General features: G+C 45.1%; 1 protein-coding gene across 2 annotated transcripts in view; it reads right to left on the bottom strand.

Annotated features, from left to right (window-relative positions):
• Positions 1-23,062, bottom strand: part of GRTP1 (growth hormone regulated TBC protein 1) — a 626,114-nt gene that overhangs the window by 97,528 nt on the left and 505,524 nt on the right. For both annotated transcript variants that reach the window (XM_069204672.1, XM_069204671.1), the window contains exon 7: positions 1,132-1,317. In XM_069204672.1, the coding sequence (XP_069060773.1) occupies positions 1,132-1,317 (186 nt within the window). The remainder of the gene's footprint in view (positions 1-1,131; positions 1,318-23,062) is intronic.

Raw genomic sequence — 23,062 nt, 5'->3', positions numbered from 1 at the left:
GTAGGCTTATTATGTTTATGACCTTTAGCGAGGGAGACCAAGAGTAGCTGAAAGGTCTCAAAACACGGAGTACAGCATCCTGAAATGCGCTCAACTCGAGCAAACCTTGTCAAATCTTCAAAAATACCGACAGTGACCTCACCTCAGAATCGGAAGTTGAACTACATACAGAATGGTCTAGCGAAGTTACTCTTTGTCAGTGCTCTTTAATCTGATAGAACTGATTTAGGAAGTCTGTCGATTGTGCTTTATGATTAAGCTTTATGGGGAAATCCTGACTTCCGTACTAGAATGTAGAAGCAAAACCTTACATTTTTAACGGTTCGCATGAACACGGACATACAAGCCTGTGTGCCTTTTGCAACTCAGTCTCTGACTTTGCCAACAGTTACCTAGAAATTTCCGCCTACCATCTAGCTGAAGCTGGTGAATGACTGTGTATTATTCTGCAGTGCTTAAATTGTAAATTAAAAACGTGTCGGTGCCCAGAGCTCTCCTCTGAAACACGCGGCTGCCGCAATTAAATGTGCGAACACGCAATACTGAGGCAGAGTACTCCTGAAGACATCTCGGGCCTCTTCAATCGATTTACATCCACCACCTGCCCCTTCCGCTCATTCATGCAGCTTTCTGATTGAGAGTGCATAATAAATAGCTCGTAAATCAATGTTAGGAGCTTGCACCTTCTTTTACAAACCTCATAAAATCTTACAGGCAAAGTAATTAACCAGGGAAAAGACTCACAATCAATGGCACAAGAGACAGAGATGCCAGATACACTAACAGGTGCGGTAGGTGGAGCTAATGCAACAAAGGAGGGGAAAAGGGAGACGGGGAGGGTTGTACTGCATTTAGAAATATACAGATATTCAAGATAAAATAATGGTGACTGGTAATGCTATGAGAACGCTGAATGAGAGCTTTCATAATCAGTCATGCGCTCTAGGAACTGCCTGAAATCGATACCTAGTACTAAGACTTTGGGCTGCTAAGGGCAGTCATTAACAGCCAACAAAAGCAAGACATCTTGGGGTCAAGCCAGAAGCAAAAGCCCTTTGCCTTAATAATTTTGATTATTAATAAACAAATCAGACCACACTGGAATAACAACTGACGTATAAATACATTTACCTGCATGAACGTGTGACAATCCGTGACGAAAGATCCCTTCGTGATTTCTTTAAATTTATCACAGATATCTGGAAAATTATTTGCCTCCAAAATGTAGGCTTGGTGCCGTTTGATTAATGTTAAGGCCACTCGAAAGAGGAGCTTTGATCCCTCGTAGAACAAGCAGTCCCAGACTCGCAGCACTGTCTGTGGAAAAGGAAAAAACAAACATTCTCAGAAAACCCAACACCATGGAAGAAATAAGTTACTTACCTGTATACTGTAGTTCTCCAGTATTGGAAGCTTTCATAGATTCACATGTTTGAATACTTCCCCGTCGTCAAGATGGGAGTCCCCGGTGAAATATACAACACAGGCCTAAAATGTACATCTACATTACATGCTTTAGTCCTTAATTCAACAACCTATCGCAGCCATTTTGTAAAATAGACCCAAACTTGAAATTGAACCAATCAGATTGCCTCACCCCATAGAACCTCCTGTGAGGAGCTGCCTTCCCTCATATTTTCCAAGCATAAGTGCTATATTAATGAAGAACACTGAGGAAGGAGAGAAGGTGAGCTCATCCGGGGAGGCGGGTGGGTCACATGTGAATCTATGAAAGGTTCGCATACTGGAGAACTACAGTTACAGGTAAGTAACTGATTTCTTACTCCAGTTTTGTAACTTTCATAGGTTCACATGCTTGAATAAGACTAGCAAGCAGTAACCCGCACATTTTTGGTATTCATAAAAACACTCTCTACCATATAAAAGATAGCATTTGCATTAATATAATTAAATGGAAAAGAAATAACAGTCAGACATGCCCAAAGATAAATCCATATGCATATGTTACACTTTACTATTAAACAGAAAATGTGGTATTAGACGCAGAAGTGGATGGTGGGAAAAGAAAAAGCTCACCTTATCGGAACAAATGCCTAAGGACTGCTTGACCCACTGCTGCATCTCGGGGCATGTCAGCATCCAAACAGTAATGCTTTGTGAAAGCATGTGTCGTCCTCCATGTCGCTGCTCAGCAGATGTCGGGCAAGGGCACACCAGAAAAGAGTGCACAGGACGTGGAGACTGCCCTGGTCAAATGTGCACGTTCTCTGGCTATCAGAGGTCGACCAGCCCTTAGATGGCAGAAAGCTATTGAGCTCAAAATCCATTTAGAAATAGTCTGTTTAGTGAAAGGATGCCCTCTTCTGGGTGCACTGAAGGCCACAAAGCGTTGGTTTGATTTCCTAATCGAACTTGTTCTTTGCAAGTTGAACTTGAGACATCTTTTCATGTCGAGAGAATGAAGCGATCTTTCTGCTACAGTTTGAGATTGTGGAAAAAAAGTCTTCAGCACCACTGGCTCATTAATATGAAAGTCTGATGGAACCTTAGGAATAAATCTGGGGTTGGTGCGCAGTATGACTATCTCCAGCAAATTTCAGAAAAGGTTCTTGGATGGTAAATGCTTTTCGCTGACTCTGCAAGCAGATGTTAACGCTAAGAGAAGCGCTACCTTCCAGGTGAGGTATTTGATGTATGCTTTATGAATGGGTTCAAATGGCTACTTCATCAGCTGACCCATGACTGTATTTAGCTGCCAAGCTGAGACGGGGCTTTAACTGGAGGAAAAGACCGAAAAAGACCTTTCATAAATTGTTTGATGAGCCTATGAGACCAGAGGAATGGCTCCTTAGAGGGTCTTCTATATCTATAAATAAATGGCTGCCAAGTGAACCTTGATATATGCATGGGCAAGACCTGAGCATGCGAGATGAAGGAGGTAAGGCAAGATTTGCTCTGGAGCGGACGAAAGCAGGTGAATGCCGTTAGAGACACACCACAAGCACAATTGTTTCCATTTTAATTGATATGTTTCACTAGTGCTATCCACACGTGCTTTAACTAGAACGGTCTTGCAGTCGTTAGGAATATTTAAATGGACAAATTCATTGAATTCAGGAGCCAGGCACATAATTTGAGAGATTTGTGATCTGGGTGGGTCACTTGGCCCTGGTTGATGGTTAATGGCTCCGGAATCGGTGTTATCCTGATGGGAGGACACAACAACAGCAACAGTAGCTCTGTGTACCACAGTTGACGTGGCCAGACTGGAGCAATTAGGAGTATCTGGCATGGCTCTGATTTGACTTTGCTGATCACTTGTGGAAGTAATGGTATCAGGGAAAAAGCATAAGCATAAATCCCTGACCATGCTATTGAAAGGGCATTTCCCCGTGCCCCTAGTTGGTGATGCCAGCTTGCATAAAACTGGCATTTTGGATTCTGAGACATCCCAAACAGGTCCAAACTTGGCTTAGCCCATTTGAGGAATATTGCATCTATCATCTGCTGATTCAGTTCCCATTCGTGGAAAGATGTGCCTAGCCTGCTTAGCAAGTCCGCAATGGTGTTGCGTGCTCGTGGGAGGTGCTCTGCCTTTATGTGCACTGAATGTTGAATGCAGCAGGCCCAAATGGTCTGCGCTTCCCTGGTCAGCAGATGTGACAGAGTCCCCCCTTGCTTGTTGATGCACAGTTTCTGCATGGTGGTCATATTGTCCATTCGGACAAGCACCAGTGAGCCCCGGATTCTTGGAAGGAAACCCTGCAGTACCAGGTACACAGCTCTGATCTCGAGGAGATTGACGTGAAGAGTAGTGCGAGAAGGGGGCCACTTGCCACTTACTTGGAGGTCTTGTAGACATGCACCCCCATCCCTCCATTGAAGCGTCCGTTCTTCGCGTTAACAGAGGGACCTGAGCTAAGAATCCTTAGCCCCTGGAGATGTTTACCGGTGTTATCCACCAATCGAGGGAAGCTGACATCTGCGTTGTTATCTGTATGATATCCTCAAAGGAACCTTGTGTCTGCTTCCACTGCTTGTCGAGCTCCTCTTGGAGTGGACGCATCTGAAGGCAACAGTGGGGAATACGATTGATATACAAGGACATCATCCCCAGTAACCGACTTGAACCGTCGAACTGAAAGAGTCTTTCTTTTCTGAACTGCTCCTGCTAGTTTGATGAGCTTGAGTTGTCTTTCCGCCGCTGGATACGCTCTTGTTTGGGTCGTGTCCAGCATAGCGCCCAGGAAAACTATTCTCCTAGTAGGCTGAAGATAGGACTTCTCTCGACTGAGTGTGAGACCTAATTGTTTGAAAAGCCGTAAGGTCGCCTTGAGAGAATATCGTAGTGACCAGATGTCGGAGGCCTTCACTATCCAGTCATCCAGGTATGGAAATATTTGATGTCTGTGGCACCGTAGATATGCTGAAACACGGGCTAGGCACTTCATAAAAATCCAGGGAGCGGACTGGAGTCCGAAGGGTAGCACTTTGAATTGAAAGTGCTGGCAGGCTTTCATAAATCTCAAGAATTTCCTGTGCTTCGGGTGAATGCATATGTGGAAGTAGGCATCCTGCAGGTCTAAGGAAGCCATAAAATCTCCTCTGTTGAGAAGCTGTAAGACATCCTTCAATGTCACCATGCGGAAGGACTGCTTCTTCAGATATTTGTTGAGCTCTCTTAGATCCAGGATGGGTCTCCATAGACAAGTTTTTTTCTGATTAGGAAGAAGCGTGAATAGAAACCTCTCCCTTTTTGAGAATGGGGTACCACCTCTGTCGTTCCTTTGGGTAACATGACATCTATTTCAGGAGGAGAAGGTGGAGATGCTGTTGACGTACACAGGAAGGAGGTGTCTCCGGGGGCATATATATAAACTCTAGCAGATGACCATAACTTATTATGTCCAGAAGCCACTTGTTGTTTGTTATCTGACGCCAACGTTGCAGGTGATGTTTTAGAGAGGAAGGAGAGGTAGCCGGTCCTTGGAGGTTGTTCTTGTCTGCGGCTGGAATCTTTGGTTAGCCTCCCTGACTTCCCTCTGGGAGGAGGCCTGCTATAAGCTGCTGCCAGCGGTTGTCTCTGATGGTATTGGGGTCTGGAAGATTGGAAATGATAGGAATAAGCTGGGTACCTGTATGATTGGTAACCGCCTCCAAAGGAAGACTGCCATCTACCTCTGGTACTGCGAAAGAGTGCGCATTTACATTGCAGTGAGCCTAATGATCTGGCAATATCTGTGTCCGCCTTGATTGCCGGGAGAGCGTCGTCCACATGCTTGCTAAAATGATCTTGTCCATCATAAGGAAGGTCCAGAATCTTAGTTTGGACCTCAGGTCGAACGTTGGTGGCATTAAGCCATCCCTGGGGCCTTAATACTGCTGATCCAGCCAGCAGCCAAAACCCCATAGCGGCAATGTCTAACGCACAAGCAATAACTTCTGCAGATGTGCGCTGCCCTTCTATGAGAATCTTCCTCGCCTCAGTCTAGCTAGAGTCTGGAAGGTCATTGACTCGGAATGCCTATCATACCTTCCCAGGAGCGCAGAGGAGTTTGCAGCGCACACCACAAAGGCGGACATGGAAGAGAATCTTTTCCTGATGTTATCAAGGTGCCTACCATCCTTATCTGGAGGCGCAGATCAAGGTGCTGAAGGGTTTTTGGAACATCATTGTGCCACTTGGGCAATCACTGAGTTCGGTTTTGGATGTCCCACAAGGCAAAGAGGGGCATCATCTGTTGTCTTATATTTTGTTATCTAGCTTTGGCAAGACCGCTGGTACCATAGCAGGGTTACGCATTATTTTTAATCCCTGATTCCACACATGATCTATAATAAGGATAGCCCTGACCACCTTCCTATGAGGCTCTTTAAAATAATACAACAAGCAATCTTGCTATGTGGTTGGCATTTGTAGCTCGAACCGTGCAGCCGCTTTCCCCAATAAATTGTGGAAAGAACCAATATCTTCCAGAGGGGACTCAACAGAAGTTGGCTCCAGGAAGGCAGGCGCTGGTAATACATAATCGTCCCACTCATCCTGTTCTGAAAGTACTTCCCCTTCTTCAGCCGCTTCATCTGACGAAGCATGGGCTTGCAGATCCTGGGGAACTTGTGAAGGAAACTGTGGAGCAGCAGGAAGAACTGGTTGGGGTACCGGAGTACTTGTTGCCGTAACCACCGGAATAGGACCTGCTGCAGGCTGTGGACAGAAGCGCTCTTTATAATCCACCAGCATGGCTTGTAGGTCAGAAACCAGACCAGAAGGCAAGCATACCGTTCCCTGCTGTTGTTGATGAGGAATTGGTTCGTAGTAGTATTGGTCATAATACAAGTCATCATCAGAGTACCCTTGACATTTCACATGCAATTGTGACGGACTCCTGGCCACACCATATGCTCCGTCTTCATCTGAATCCTCCTCATCATCACCATCTAAAAAGCGTGATGGCAGAAGTCTTGAGACCTTACTTGGTGATGTGACGGACGTTGTCAAATGAGTTTTAGATATCCTTTTAAGAGGTGTATGTTCTGAAGACTGGTACAGAGGTAATGAAGATGGTCTTTGTCTTTTTGTAGGTATCATCTTGACTGTCGACGACAGAAATCCTGAAAGTCGTCACTCTAAGTGTCGCCGACGGAGACGTCGTCGACAGAGGTACAGCCGATGGGAGCGTCGACATGAGATCAATCGTCGACGGGAGGGTCGTCAACGAGTAGAGTGCTGGTGACAAGATGGGTCACCCGGTCGATGAGGATCCTGCGGCCGCTGGCGTCGACATTGAAACAGTGACTATAACAGGTGTCACTGACGAAACAGTCGTCGACGAGAGCACCATTAACAATGGTGCTGTTGACTGTGCAGAATTTGGCTTTTTGAATTTCCGTTTAATCTTCAGAGGCGGTGTAGATGGTTCAGAAATAGTCTTTTGAAGGACTTTCTGAGGGATTCTGACCCTTTCTGCTTTTTCTGTGCAGGGCTGTGGATTTTTGAAGAGCCCCAGCTGACTTCTGTGAAATTTTCTTGGGTGGCTCCTGAGCATGGTGTATTAGGAGCAAAGATAGAGGAAGAGCCACTGTCCTTGTCAGAGGCTGAGTGGCTCTTCCTCTATCTTTGCTCCTAAAACACCTGTCAAAAGAACGCAAGAAGGCTCAGATGCTCAGGAGCCACCCAAGAAAATTTCACAGAAATCAGCTGGGGCTCTGAAGCCACAAAAGCAGACGCCCTTCTCTGTCCTTCAAAGTCTTTGTAGAAAACTTTCTACATATCTTGCAGTCCTTGGTCTTATGACTGGGATATAAGCAGTAAATGCATTTCTCATGTGGATCATCCACATATAATCTTTTCTTTAGACATGAGGCACAGGATCTAAAAAGGCCCTTTCTTGATGTCTCTGACATGGCAGCCAGTTTGAAGCACCAAAGTAGAAAAGAAATGTCCAATTTCAGGAACAGGCTTCTGAGAGAAAAAGGTTTTGAGCAGAGCTCAGAGGAGACTCCTCAGCACGACATGCAGTGGAAAATCTGAGGGAAGGCAGCTCCTCACAGGATGTTCAATTTTGAGTTTGGTCTATTTTACAAAATGACTGTGATAGGTTGTTGAATTAAGGCCTAAAGCATGTAATGTAGATGTACATTTTACCGGGGACTCCCATCTTGACGACGGGGAAGTATTCAAGCATGTGAATCTATGAAAGTTCTAATACTGGAGTAATCAAATATTTTTTACATTTTAAACACGATTTACTGAACTGTATAATTATATTAATATTAGAGCATAAGGGTATCAAAGTGAAACATTATAAAAAACGCTCATTTCAACTCCACATTACATTAAGACCGAAAAAGTTTTGACTGGATAAAAAAGGTGCTCACACTAGTAGTCCTGGGTCTCGTAGGAGGTTAGGACTAATCTGCTGCTAAACGAAGATCATTTTTGCCTAGCACTAAAAAGTTTAAAAAGTTTAAAAAAGTAAGGCCTGAGCACCCGCACAATCAATAGGCTCCACAACACTTCCCTACATCAGGCCCAGGTTTTCAGACCCCATGTCCCTATCCACCACCAAAAGGATGCCATGGCTATTTACATAACAAGGTAGTAGGGTGGTGAGCCGTCTGACCTAAGAGGTGCTTGTGACTACTAATGCATAAGTCATAGCTGGGGGTGACTTAAATTTACTAGCATGCTCAGTCTCTCTTACTCCTGTCTCACAGGAGAAAATAAAGCCTCCCTAATTAAGAGAGGCAGAGAAGGAACCCCACATAAATTAGAAGCTACCCCTATGGAACAATCAAGACAAAAGGAGACGAAACACCCACCCACAGTTGTGCCCAAGGGAATCTTTGAGCTGCTTCTGCAATGGAGAATGGTAGACCTCGAACCCCACTCTCCACAGGAGAGTGCACCACACAAATTAGTGGCTTGAACCAGTAGAGGATGGAGAGGATGCCCAATCCAGGCTCAGGAAGCAGACAGAATCCAGGAAACATGCTTACCGCTAAATCATAGGGCCCTGATGAGGGACTCTCAAAAGGACAGTAAAGCCCTTAATGTAAATAAACGCAGTCTTTACCCGTACATCAAATGCGACATGTTCAAGCATCACAATAAAAGCAAATAGTTTAACTTTCAAATGATAACACATATAAGATTTCAGCTTTCAAATATGGGAAGGCATTGCAGAGATGGCATGTGCATCCATGATAGATTCCTTCTTCACCTTCTTGTAGAAGAAACAAATGCAGCTGATGCTTGGAGCCCCGAGGAGCACAGAAGTAGGAGCCCAAACGGCAGAGGAGTTACTCATAAGGCGCCCATCAATAGTAGCAGTGGCATAACAAAGGCCACCGCAGTGCCTGCGGTGCTGGGGGGTGGCCCTCAGCACAGTGCCCTTGCCTGAGAGCTCAAAAGTGACCCCTCCATGATCTGTGCGGGGGGGGTCCCCTGAATTTTATTTATGCCACTGCATAGTAGCCCCTTCACTGAAGGTGGACAGGATGTTGCTGGTGGCATGCTGAGCTAACTGTATTACAGAAAGTAAGGAAGATTTCTAATGAATGTAAACGTCCACAGCCTCCATAAACACATGAAAATCTGAGACTGAGAAGAACCTGTTCTTATGGTCAGAAGCAGGCCCCGTTAAAGAAGAGGGGCAGAAATAATCTCCTGGCTCCAACAGTATTCATCCCAGGAGGTCCACTTAGATAACATAGCCACAACTGAATAATTTTCTCTGAAACAAACCAAAATAAGAAGGTAGAAAGGGACATCAAACTCAAACTGTAGGTGCTGCTGAAAAGGCCCCTGCTGTAGAAAATGCATAGAGTTCCAAAAATTGTTCACTGAAGCTTCAACTGTGACCATGCTATTTTGAGGTTTGCAATCAGAGACTCTCAGAAGTCAAAAGAGGAGAAGCCAAACAGCACCAATACAAATGTTATATGAATAGGCTCCAAAGACAGAAATCAGAGGAACCAATCAGACATGGGTACTCCACAGCATTCCAGAAAGAGGGGCAACATCTAATTAGTTACCTTGTCTCACGACTACCTAGAGTTGCTGAGGCAAGAATATCAGTACTGGAACAGGAATACCCTATACGAGGACTAGACTTCTGCAAAGGGAGGCCTAATTGTAGTGGTCTTCCTGGTAGTGGTGGTGTTGGACTTTTTGCCTTACGCAGGGTCATCCCCAGTCTTTTTGCCTCCTTCCTCCTGGTTTTTCTGACCTCTCGCTGTTGGCTCTAGGACTCTGAGCACTTTATCACTGCTGACCAGTGCTAAAGGGCAGGTGCTCTCCCATCTAAAGTTGGTATGATTGGCTTATACCTAATTGGCATATTTAATTTACCTGTAAGTCCCTTATACATCGGTATCTCTATACCCAGGGCCTGTAAATTAAATACTACTAGTGGGCCTGCAGCGCTGCTTGCGCCACCCACTGAAGTAGACTTTCAAACCTGTCTCAGGCCTGCTAGCGCAGGGCCTGTGTGCATAGTTTCTGCCACAGGGACCTGGCATCTAAACTTACTTGCCAGGCCCAGAACTCCCCTTTTACTACATGTAAGACACCCCTAAGGTATGCCCTAGCTAGCCCTATGGGCAGGGTGCCATGTATATGGAAAGGCAAGACATGTGCCATATTGCATGGCCTGTCCTAGTAGTAACAAACAGGCTAACTTGGTGTCTCACTGCTGTGAGTGCTGCCTTCTCATAGGATTGCATTAGAAATACCCTGCCTTATGTGTAAGGGGTATTGTCTGATTTATGAGGGGTAGCGTAGGCGTGTTTGGTATGGTTGTGATGGTGATAATAAATGCTGCTTACTGGTGTGGGTGTATTTTTTATTACTATCACAGAAATGCCACTTCTAGAAAGTGCGCCTTTATCTGTGCTTATGACTCTGGTATTTTGCAGCTTGACTCCAATCCACATCTGGGCAGAGTGACAGTTGGGGCTTTGTGCATACTTTTCAGACAGCCTGTACACAGGGAGGGTGGAGGTGTCACAGAGGTGCATCTGCATACTGAACAGTCTTCCTGGGCTGAGAGAAGGGAGAGGCGGGGCACACCTGCATTTGTAAAGACTATGCCCTGGCCTCACACAATAGGGTCGTTAACCCTCCACTGATGTTTGGAGCCTGTGCTGAAAGGAGAGAGGGGGCACTCCCAGAACCAGTTGTAACTGTCTGGAACCTCCTCTCCCTACCATTGTAAAACACTGTAAGAACGGACTATAAGTACAGGGGAATTTTCCCCACAATTTGAACATTCTTGGAACTTGAAACTGGACACAGAACGCTGATGAATGGACTCACCAGGAAACCGCCTTGGACTGCTGCTGCTGTGCTGACCTGTGACCTGCCTGGTCACTAGGAGGAACTGCCACCATCTGCACCCCTTGTGCTGGCCTGTAGCTGGGCCCACCAGCCCTGTACCTTTTCCTTGCCTTATTGTTCCCAGGGGCAGGGTGCTGTGGCCCCTGACCCCTGCCACGATCCCCACAGCTTTGCCTGAAGCGCTTAGCAAAAGCGCTCTCTCTCAACATAGCTGGAAAAGATCACCGCCGCAGCCCGGGCTTTAGATGACTCTAGCGCTTTGGGAAGCGCTTTATTCGTGAACCGCAAGAACACCGCCGCAGCCCGGGAGCCTCAATGTGCCCTCGCGCTCTCCACGGCGCCTCTTCTTTGTTGGGATTACCGCCGCAGCCCGGGAGGAGCACTGGGTTTTGAGCGTGAGGATCGCGCTGACTCTAGTGCCCCCGGGGCACTTCCCGAAGTGAAGGAAGGAGCTAGCACGCTCCTATTGTGCCTCGGGTGACACGCGCTTTTCGGAGCGCCCCCGGGGCACACCTGGTCTTCAACTTTCTGCGCTGCCTCCCTCGAGGACGAGGGAAGGCAGAACAGCGGCTTGCGCACCGGACCGGGTGCGGCCGCTTTCGGAAGCGGGTGTAGTGCCTCAACGGAGGCCCCTGCTTCCTTCACTACTTTGGTGGCAGCCGCACCGAGGACAAGGGTGGCTGCCTCCCTGCAAGCAGGACGCAGGGGAGATAGGGGGTTCCCCTTCCCCCGGTCACTGCCTAGGGGCGCGAACGCCCCTACGGCCCTAATCTTTGGCGCTTTGGGCCCCCTTTTGGAGAGGGCCGGTTGAGGCCCGAGGGGGGGCCCTAAAGATCACGAGTCCCCAGGAGGGACCCAATAAGGATCGGGGAGGGTGCGTGCTGCCCCTCTCCCTTTTCAGGATCACGAGGCCCCCATTTGGCACAGGGAGCGCCGGGGGCCCCCCTTGTTTCTGTTCCTCAGGCACTGGAGGTGCCTCTATCATCTACCAGGTACTTTTAAAAGGACCAATAGAATTATAATCAAAGTTCTTTCTAAAGACTTTGCTGATTGTGATATATTGCTTACCTGTTCTATGATGCTTTTTCATATATGTGCAAATGTTCCTTTTATGGGCATGACTTGCTAATATGTTTCCCTAACTTGCCATATGTTTTCTAATGTTCCTACTATGGGCATTTTATGATATTCTTATGACAAGTGGTCTAATGTGATAACGTGTTTCCTGACTACTGCTTATGTTGCAGAATACGGAGTAACCTGTGTGTTATGTGTGACTACTGCTAATTTGCAGAGTAACTAATGTGTAACGTTCTGACAACTGCTAAGGTAGCAGGATAGTACTGTTATGTGATGTTTGGTCTGATAATTGCATTGTGTACAATACAGTATATTTTCATATAATCTGGTGTTGTGTTTCCTTTGTGGTGGGGATATTGCGTCACGTGTGTGTGTGTTGTGCAAACGCTTTACACATTGCCTCCAGGTTAAGCCTGACTGTTCGTGCCAAGCTACCAAGGGGGTGAGCAGGGGTTATCTTGGACGTGTAACTCCCTTGCCCTGACTAGAGTGGGTAAGTTCTGCCTGGCTGAGGTGCATACCCTAGCCAACCAGAAACCCATTTCTAACAGGTGGTAACTCTCAGAATAACTTGGGATGGACCTGGCCTGGTACCAGGATTTGTAGCCTGCAGTGTCAATCAGAGTAACATAAACCAGGGAAGAGGACAGAGGCTTACATGACCTTGATCCTCATCTCGCTCAAGGCAGAGACAGACTGAATGGGCGAAAACAGAAAAAAGTGACTATCAACAAATATTCAGCTGGATCTACAAGGGATGTGCCATTGAAGGAGTCATTAGGAAGAAATACAGAGAAGCATGCTGGTGATACAAACTACAGCAGCCCAGCCACCCATCATACCTAGGTCAGTCCTCTTCAAATCTAAAGGTGAAGGAACAGAGGTTGACAGAGAAGCCTATGGTGTCATATTTCGCAGACTACAGAATCGGAGGCACAAGTCTGTGATGAAGGTAGTTTCTCAGGAAATCTAGCTTCAGTTCATAAGGTATCTGTTAAATAAAGCTCCTAAACATTCCTGGATTGAGGGGCTGTCCCCAGGACTAGACTACAGGAAGGATCAACCAAAAGTAGACTACACAAAGGACCAGACAAGTCAACCGGCAGACTATGGGGTGGCCCTAGCACTGCAGGGGGCAGTATTACCTTGAAGAAGGCTCCTCATTGGATGAGTCTAGTGGCACAGAAAGTGCAGAGTAATCCTTTCAAAGCCCCTCTATACTGTGCGAATGTTTAAGAAAGGGGTTGGAATGGAACCTAGAGGAGGAAAAATTGCCTTTAGAGGAGCCGTTCTGCCAATATGTGTGAGGAAACATGCTGAACTCTTCAGCACAAGGGGTTTGGGAGCCCGAAAGACACCATGCAAGGCAAAGAACCAAACTTGAGATAGTCACAACCATAACTGAAATACTGATGAAATATTCCAAAAGATGCTGAGTGGCTCTGCAATGGATGAAGGGAGTGGAGTGAAAAGTGCATGCAGGCCATCTACTACTTTGCAATGGATTCAATCAAAAGCCAGTACACAACCCAAAGAAAACGTGAAGTGGTCCCAAGTGGGCACCAGAAAGAAAGCCAAGATGTTGAACCTGAAGGACACATCAGATATACCTGGGGCAGAGCTCACTCTGAGAAAACCTGCTACAGAGCACAAGGACATTACCTTGGAAGCTGCTAGCAAGTTCTACAGAGTACCTGGATGAAGACAGGCACTCTGCACCTACAGGAAGCTTAGGACGGGCAAAGAGAATGGCAGGGCCTCCGTAAAGTTAAAAGTCAGTTGATTAGTAAGCTTAAATATTTAAATAGAGTTTATAGGCCACCGGATACTGAGTGCGAGCCAGGGAAGCTTTTTCATTCTGGTGGAAGTGAACAGCTATGACTTCCCTCCTGGATTAGCTTGGTGTGGCATTCTGCTCTAGAATTGACAATTAGGGTGACATAACTCAGTCTTTAATTGATAGTGGATTTTGTGACGAAAAGCCGATCTTGTGCAGGGATGAATTTAAATCATTAGTAGACGACGAAATTTTTTTTTACTTGAGAGGCGCACGATGCCTATCTGGGCCTCTCAAGTCACACCAGACTTCTGAATGACATGAGGTTTATATTCAGGGTGCTCATATTGATGGTCTGGGTGGCGAAGAGGGGTATAGAGTGCTTTGCAAGACAGTTTTGGTCTTAGGAATAAAACATCTATCTATGCCCCAGGGGCACAGAGACCAGTGGCGCAGCCAGTGCAATGCACTGAGGCGCAGAAATGGGAGTGTGGCCAACTACAACAGCCACTTGAGCCCTGAGAGGGCACCTTAACAACCATGCTGGATTTGGGAAGCTGTACCAGAATTAATGAGGAATTTAAATTTTGTTTATATCTTGTAACATTTGCTGTGAGTTCAAACAGGTCAACTGCCAGTCTAGCCTTCTTACATATTGCTGCTTATTCTTTTTAACATGGAAACTGCTGTTTACTTTTCTTTCACTTACTGCAGAGTTTGTGAATTTTGTAAAGTGAACTTTGTGAACATCTTGCTGGTGTGAGTGGAAAGGCTCTAGGATTTCTTTACTTCTAACACACAAAACAATGTAAATACGTATAAATTAATTGTATAAATATTTCTAAATAAATTAACAGGAAAGCACACATGAAGCACCTTTTTCCTAATTCTAAAGTGTGATGGAAACAAAGATTTTAATACGGTCAAAAGCAATCAAAATATTTAAATTAATAAATAACAAATATTCCTTGACATACATTATAGTTTGTGTGCTATATAGTTTTATTAATACAATTATCTGTTTGTGCAAATTTAGTGGTCACTTCAATGGGACATGTACTGTCTGCAAATGACAGTGTCTACCACACCATGCTTTAGTAACATATTTGTGAAAGTGTGCTCCTAAATGGAACATCAGCTATACCATTCCCTTACTATTCTTGTGTTGAATGGGCGTGGCTCATTTGCACCACTTTCTCTCTGTGTGATTCTCTGATTTTTCAGAATCCCTATGAGTTCAGTATTGTAATACTGGTGACAGCACCACTAGGCTGAAAATTGTTCCAGTAACACTGCCTACTAGGGCCAGAGGAGCACTGGGAGTTTGCGATTAACTCTGTCCCATCCCTCAGCTGCAGGAGTCAGACTCCAAGCAGCAGAACCTACTGAATTATCTGCGGGCACTTTAAAAGCCTCATTATATGAGCACTGAAAGGCCGAGCAGTGCGCATGCGCGTTTTTGTAAATCCAATGCGTGCTATTTGGCCCAGGTTGCCTGACACCAGCAGAGGTAAGAAGTCATGCCCTTGCTGCTGGATGGCTTCTGAAGACAAGACAGTCAAAGTAATCACTGCATTCAGTGTGATAGATGGAGGGCAATCGATGCCAGTTAATAAAAGAGCATAGGCCTATTTAGGACAGAGTGCTGGAACTGCGAAAATGAATGATATGAGCGTTGTTTCATTTTATGCTAGAAAAATACCCAGGTAATTTTTAACAACTTCTAATGCACAATTCTTCCTTATTAAAACCAGAAGTAGGAATAGTTATTCTTCTGAGACCCATGGAAACTGACCAGAATCTCAGACGACAAGATGTTGCTCCTCCAAGCAAGATACAGAGAGAGGTGGAAACAGAGTAACTGTTATACACAGTACTGTAAAAGAGGCAGGCAAGCCAACAAGTTAACAGGGAGAGCCGAGTTAAGGGTCTGTCTTGGCCATAAGAGCCCAGGCACGCAATGAGGTGGTCCTGTGTTCAAGATGCAGGTCCAGTCCTTCACTCAGGCAGCAGGCATGCAGGACAAAAGAGTAGCAGTCCTTCTGGCATAGAGGCACAGGAGACCATCTGAGTCTTCCATAGGTCCAGAGGTGTACTGAAGAGTTGGGTCTGAGGGTCCAATATTTATACGTGGTACCCACTTTGAAGTAGAAGAAGATTCTGGAGGTTTGCACACTTAGAGAGGCTTGGAGTTTGCTGCATCTCAGTCGTGGCCCCAGATTGTCTGGGGTCACAGTAGACTAGTGTCAAATCCTTTGTGACTGTGCTCAGTCAGAGCCTTTATGATGTGCAAGTGTGGTAGGTGACTCCTCCTCCCCCTCATTAACTCCGGTATGGTCCATCCTGCCAACACTTATGGCCCTTTGTTTCACTGTCTGGGAGCAATACACAAAGACCAACTGACAGCTACCCCTAGTCATGTGATTCAATAAACAGGCACCAAATGGTTGGGGCAATAAAATGGCAACTTTCTAAAAGTGGCATTTTCAGAATTGCAACTTAAGATACAACTTTACCCTTAAAGAGGGCTTTGAATTACAATTCTTTAGACACCAAACTCGACATTCCTACCTGCTTTCAACTAAGTTATCACTTATGAAATGTAATAAGTTAACACAATGTTATGGTGTGGGAGAGGCAGGCCTTGTGGTAGTGAAAAGGACAATTTAACGGTTTTTCGCTACCAGGACATATAAAACTTAAAAGTACATGCCTAACTTTATACGTACACTTCACCCTGCCCTATGGCTGTTTACTGCTTTCCTAAGGCTAGCATGTGGATTAAAAACGAAGGTTTAGGCCTGGCAAAATAGTAATTTTGCCAGGCCAAAATGGCGGTTTAAACCTGCAACCACAGTTTGCTCAGGCACGCATGAGAGATGTTCAAAAATTCTATATGATCTTGTCCAATTGAGCCCCAAGCTGAAAGGACGTTTAGAACCCATTTCATATCTGTTTTAACAATTGTGTCAGGTTTATTAAAAACAAAAAATCAGGAGAGACCAACGTTAAACTGAATTCCTTAATGCACTGAACCAGGGATTTTTATGTCACTGGTCAAATGAGTCAGATGTGAATTTTCTGTTGGGTCTTTCTGCTAGATTGCACCACACAGATATCCACAGTAAAATAAGAATGGCTGTTATATGGTTCACAACATACTTAAAGCCACTGTCCTCATATAAGATGACCAGCACAGTAGACAGTGGTAAACCAAGCAAGTACTTAAAAATGCATTTGCTTTTGTCTGGATACATTATGCATGGATATATTCCCAAATCCCTGTCCCAAAAGTCACTTAAGAAATGCATTTAGTGCTATAAACTGCTAGTAACCAAGTCTAGTCAACTGTGATTCAAAGGTGATACCAAGATACTGGAAGGTTTTCACAGTGTTGAGTATTGTGGTGCCTACAAATCTATTTGTGATCTTTATATTTTAGGGTCAAGAGTCATACATTTTGAATATGCTAAATTTCCAGCTTGAGGGTCATACAAGTCACATTAACTAGAGATCAGTTCTTGAAGCCTGCTTGATGTTCTTGAGAAGAGGACGGTGTAGTCTGTGTAAAGAAGGAAGGCCTCACTTTTCCTACCTAGTGTTGATATGCCTTATGTTTTATTTATTGTTGGTTGCCATTGCATGTTTGTATGGAAAGTGCTAAGACAGGGGACTACCCTTCTGGTGAAGCGCCGCAGTGTTGGTTAGACACGATTCTCACAAGTTGTAGAATCCTGTATGATCCACAGAGGACCCATGGTGTAAAAATGACGAAATTGGCAAAGGCCTGGGATCCTGAAAATTATATGAATGATTTGCTATGTCTGAAAAGATAATACATATGTCTGCAATAGACTACTACAGGAGGAGTTAGAATGTAGAGAGTTCAGCGCACACAATCTCGGTGAAGACCGCTTGAGGGGTGATGATTCACACAAAGCGAGGGTGAGGTCTGACAGAGGATCTGATGGTTAGCTGATGCCTTGCTACTGCGTTAACATGAGATATAGACGTATGCCCTTCCCTAGCTACTTTTTCAGCCCTACAAGGGGGAATTTCTTGAGGGGATCCTGGTCTGTTCAAGCAGGCGATCCTTAATTCTTCAATCCTGTAGAAGGTGTAATTCTTCCATGGTCCTAATCTGTTATAGTAGGAATTCCCTGTGAATTGAGCTCTTGACATCAGAAGATAGCCAGCTGTGTAGACTTCCACTGGAAACAGCTGGGTGTTGTTCTGAATCAAATGTGACAACTTCCATATTCTGCAGAAACTGGGCTAATGTATGTTTTGATCCCCAGCTTCAAAACATGGATTGCAGAAAGCAACAGTGTATTCTCCTAGATACCCTGTCGGGACGCAAAGAATCTAAATTGCAGGATTTCTGAGAAACAATCCTATGAAGTTTACATTTGGTAAATGTGTTAGCGTAATCTGCTGGTCATACTCCATAAGTATATCCCTGCAGCGCTTCTGATTACTGTTCGGTCTATTAAATGAGGTATGTTGTTTGACCATGATTTCCCTTATTTTTCAAAACTTTATTTCTTTGCTACATTTGTGTTTCTCTAAATCCTTTTAAACCAGAAGTCTTTAACTGTTTTTGTTCAGAGCACCCAACTCAATAGGCCTTCCCTCCCACAGTTTATTGTAAGGTAGGGAGGTAATTGAGGGGCACTCAGATGGGAAGTAGCTGGAGGAAAGGAGTGAAAGAATGGAGCAGCTATGAAATCCTTTCAGCTGTACTTTTGCTTGCCCTATAACCCACAGCAAATAATCCCTCTCACCCCACTACCATGGGCAGCCTTCTAAGGCCCAAAGCAACACGTGTGCAGCAAGAGTAGCCTGAACCATAGAGCTATAAAGGAAGAAAGATGAGTCTCATTCCCCTTTTTAGAAGTCTCATAAAATTGGTGTCGGTCTTACTGGTGCCACGCCATCTGCTGCTCAAATCAAAGGTTGGCTGTGGCCTTGGGAGGGAGGAAACATATAACCAACTGTGTCCTCTTAAAAGACAGCCCACCAATCTACCCCTCATGCCCCCTTTTGAGCCACCCACATGAGAGCAGGTTTTCTCCTGTGCCTCTTTTCCAGACCTCTCTGGTCATCACTCCAAGACCTTAAGCAACACTAGTGCAACAAGGGCCCTTAATGCTAGCAAGGAAAGTGGGCCATTCCTCCCATTTTGCATTGTAAGACAGAATGCTGGGACGGTAAAGGCCACCTGCATGGCTTTGAAGACAGCGCCTCCCTGCTGAAGGTTTTTGATCTTCAAAAACACTTGAGGTACTTTTTGCAACACGACTTGAGACCCACGGTATGGCTCTGTACTACTGAGGGGTACACCATATGCACCCGCTTTTGATTGAGTGCAACAGCCATCAGCTCACCAGGCTGTAGAGGAGTGCGAGAAGTCATTCTTTTAGCATGTTCACCCCAATTTGGCAGACAGATACTGATGGTAACTGACCCTGACTGTGCCCTGGGCTCTGCTAACCAAGCCCGGGGCCAGTGCTTTGAAAAAAAGGCAATGGTAAAGTGGTACAATTACAATTGGCAATGACAGACTTCTGTAAGTTCCTAGTAGATAATAGGGACAAACCCACTACCAATAAGTATCTTGTATATATTAGGGCAGATTTCCTGCAGTGGAGTGTGCACTGCTGTGGTGCCATCTGTCATTGTCAAAGGCAGCCCTGCCTTGCAGACTGTCTTTAAAAACTATAATGTATGCAAATTCAACTTTGGAATTAAAGGTACTTCCACAGAGATAATCTACCTTATTTGTCTGTATATAAATCAGCCCTAAGGTCTCCCCTAGGTGCCCCAGGGCCGAGGTGCCATGTAACTATAAGCAGGGACACTATAAAATATGTTTTATATGCCCTGGTGAGGGAAAAACTGCCCCTTTAATTTTTCCTCATTGTAGCTACTTAGCACCGTAGGAGAACATCGGAATATTTCACCTAACCATAAGCTTTGCTTCGAAGGAGCTAAATGGGTCATTAACGGACTCAACAGATTGGTAATGATAAATCCAACAGCGTGCCACTGTTGTATTTTTGATAATCGATACAAACAAATAAGTAATAGGACTTTCTTTTCTGTATGCTAAAATCCAGCTTGCTAGTGACCTCTCTTGATAGGTCAGCCTTTACAGGATTAGCCAGGCTGCTCTGATGAGGTGACAAATGGCCGGCACTGAGCAGAGGTTATCTGATGGGGTGGGAGGTCTGCAGTTGTAGAGACCAGGCCAAGAAGGGTGCTGGGTAAATCAAACTGAGTTTCAAATGAAGCAGGACAGCAAGGAATGCCAGCCACGCCTGCCCTCTCACCCTGTACCCCACAGAGAGATAGCAGGCACCGGAAAGGAGTTTGCAGATGGTCTAGAGGGGGAGTGACATGAGCCACTCTAGTAGGTTGGTTTAACCAGGTCTTGCTCCTCTGGAGGAAAAGCGTCCATCTTGGATTTTACTGTGCAGTGCTTCATGGGACAAGAAAATAAATGCCACACTTTGGAGGAAACTGTCATGTTTTTGGGTTGCACCCTGCATCTGATTGGACAGGGGAGCCGCCCCTACTTGTCCCCAAGATGACTGAATAAATGTGGCTGAGCTGCATTGCAACTCAGATCTGCTGCCTGAAATCACAGGAAGAAGGACTGCCCTGCTGGAACCCTGGTCTACAAGCCCAATGACTGCACCTTAAGTCCCGCTCCTAGTGCACACTGGAACAACATCCCTAAGGGTGTTGACCTGCTTTAAAAAGGACTCAGGAGTGGACTCCCTGAAAGCAACAGGTTAAAGAAGTTTCACCTGCACCATCTCCATCAAGAAGACCATAGCTGGACAACCTTCAGTGGCCTTTGAAGGAATTGGCAAGGTGCATTCTGGGGAACGTAGTCCCAACATCCCAAGGACCACCTCTGAGCTTCTAGACTGGATTGGTGTTGTGTATGCCCAAAGATCTCTGCCTGGAAACAAGAAGAAGAAGAAGGTCTTCCCTGCTGAACCTCTGGTCTGCACTAAAGAGGACTGCACTCACAAGGATTGCATCTGCTGCACACTCTTAGTTTCACAAAAGAGGACTTTGCCTGGCTTCTAAATGATACGGAGTGGACTCCCTGTAAGTGACAAGTATAAAGGAGCTACCAAGATTTATGTGCATCAACTCCTGCCGGAAGAGCCCAGCTGGACAGCGTTCAGTAGACTTTTAAGGATTTGGTCAAGTGTATTGGAATTATAGTCCCAACATCCCAAAGAGCAACTCAGAGATTCTGGAACCTTGGATTGCTGTTGTGGACCATGTTCCTGTATCAAGAAACACTTCTGGAATAAAGGGTAAAAGTAATACTTTGCGGACGGCTGGAACTCTTGACTGTGACCTGGTCCAGAGCAACCTTTTTTTTTTTTTAACCCTTTGAGTGCTCTTTCCTTCTAAGCACTAGTTTTACTTTTAATCTTTAACAATTCATATCTCTGGGTCCCTAAATTGGATTTTTGTCATTTGTGTGTCATTGTAAAGATAAAAGCATGTCCTATTGGTATAAATTGTTATGTTTTTTTAAATTATTTGTTGTGACTTACTTATTTACTGAATTGGTGTATTTAAATGCTTTACATACTTGGCTCCTAAGTTAAGCCTGCCTGCTTGCTGCCAAGCTACAAGGGGTTGAACAAGGGGCTGATGTTTTGAGACCTTGACTGGGCCCAACATTGGGTTGGTAGCCTTATTGCTAGTGGTATGCGTGTACTTACCCCTACTAATAATCAGCCTTCCAACAAGGAGTGACTGTGATGGCAGAGATACTGTTGTTAATCACAAGGCAGGCCTTTTTACTTGTCCCTCTGAGAGAGAGTTGTCTACTGATCTCCACTGCTTTATAAACTGGTCTGACATGGTCCTGTAACTGGGTCCTTCACTCGTCTCATCCTCATGGGACATGGATGTTGCGCAGGTGTACCGTTTAGCATGTATGTATGATGCATGTATGACAAATGTGGTTGTGGTCACAGTGGGTTGCATTTTGCGTTTGCTGCACTTCAGTGGTACCCAATGTGGCGCTATGGAGGGAAAACCAAGAGAAGATGTGGATTGCAGCACTGTCCTCAGAATATTTCAATAATACTAAGGAAAGCAGGCAGTCAACCCTTTTGAAGCTAGAGCAGTGTTTTGCCAAATTGTGGGGCCCGAGTTTTGGTGGGTCGGTAAAGTCAGCAATGAATAAAGACACCCTCAGATTTTGTGTTTACCTTGCCACATTTATGATGTTTTAAAGACAAAGCCCACATGTCTGGCCATGTCGTCTGATTGCTACTTATTCTTTTAGCATTGGGATTGGTGATCCCTTTTTTTTTTCTGACTGCAAAGTGAAAGGACTTTTTAAAAGGAATTATGCGACAACCTTCTTGGAGTACATGGCGTGTGAAAGAAAAGACTGTAGGATGTTTTTTTTGTCAACACACAACAACTTGTAAATACCTATAAGTGAACTGCAAGCATTTAGCAGTTAGGAAAGCAAAAAATAAGCTTTTTTCTAACTCTGAGGTGTGATGGAAGCAAGGATTTTAATAGGATGAAAACAAATCAAAACACTTCACTTGGTGATGCACAAATGATACATATTCACAGAAACCCGAGTTCCTCACATTGTCATTTGTGCTACGTAGTTTTATCAGTAAATTGCAGGTCTGTGCAACTCAGTGTTCATTTCAATGGAAAATGTGCTGTCTCTAAATGACAATGCACTACCTTACATTGCTTTAATTGCATTTAAAAAAATCGCCTGCCTTATGCCCATTAAAGGTAGACGGGTTGCTAAAGTTTGGTCATGGTTCTAAACAGTTTGGGAAGCAATGAGCTAGGGAGTTTCCATCTGTCCATTTTTCTTAAAGGGCATACCCTTCTTTTGTACCCTTAATGTATGTTTCTCCAATAAGAAGACTTCCAGCTCCACAGCACCATCCTGCTCTCACTTGGTGATAAAGACTTTGCCTTCACCAGTCTAGCTGAAATAAGCGAAAAGGCAGAACTGCCCAGAACCACACTCAGAAGCGCCATTTGGAATACACAACTACTTTCTGCAATGTTGGTATAAAGACGAGATATAAACTTCTAGGAAGTGTGCCAAGATTTCTCTTTCAGGGTCTCCATACCAGTAGCTATGAGAAACACTCAGTGCCCCAGGTTTGAGGTAACCACCTCAGACTAAACTTGCCAAGTTTGGCACCAGAAACCTGGGATTTCGATGTGACCCATAGGAAAGGCTTGCATGGCCTGTAGTTTGGTAAAAAGAGAGCTGAGCAACTCCAAGTAGGGACACAAGAGTTTATAGGAGGAAGATGCTTATCAGAAGAAGCAGGGGCCATGAAGGTGCCACAACGGGTCGAGCCGAAGATGACCACTGC

Source organism: Pleurodeles waltl, chromosome 8 (genome assembly GCF_031143425.1).
Source record: "Pleurodeles waltl isolate 20211129_DDA chromosome 8, aPleWal1.hap1.20221129, whole genome shotgun sequence".
Lineage (NCBI taxonomy): Eukaryota > Metazoa > Chordata > Amphibia > Caudata > Salamandridae > Pleurodeles > Pleurodeles waltl.
This window is presented reverse-complemented; position numbering and strand designations above follow the sequence as displayed.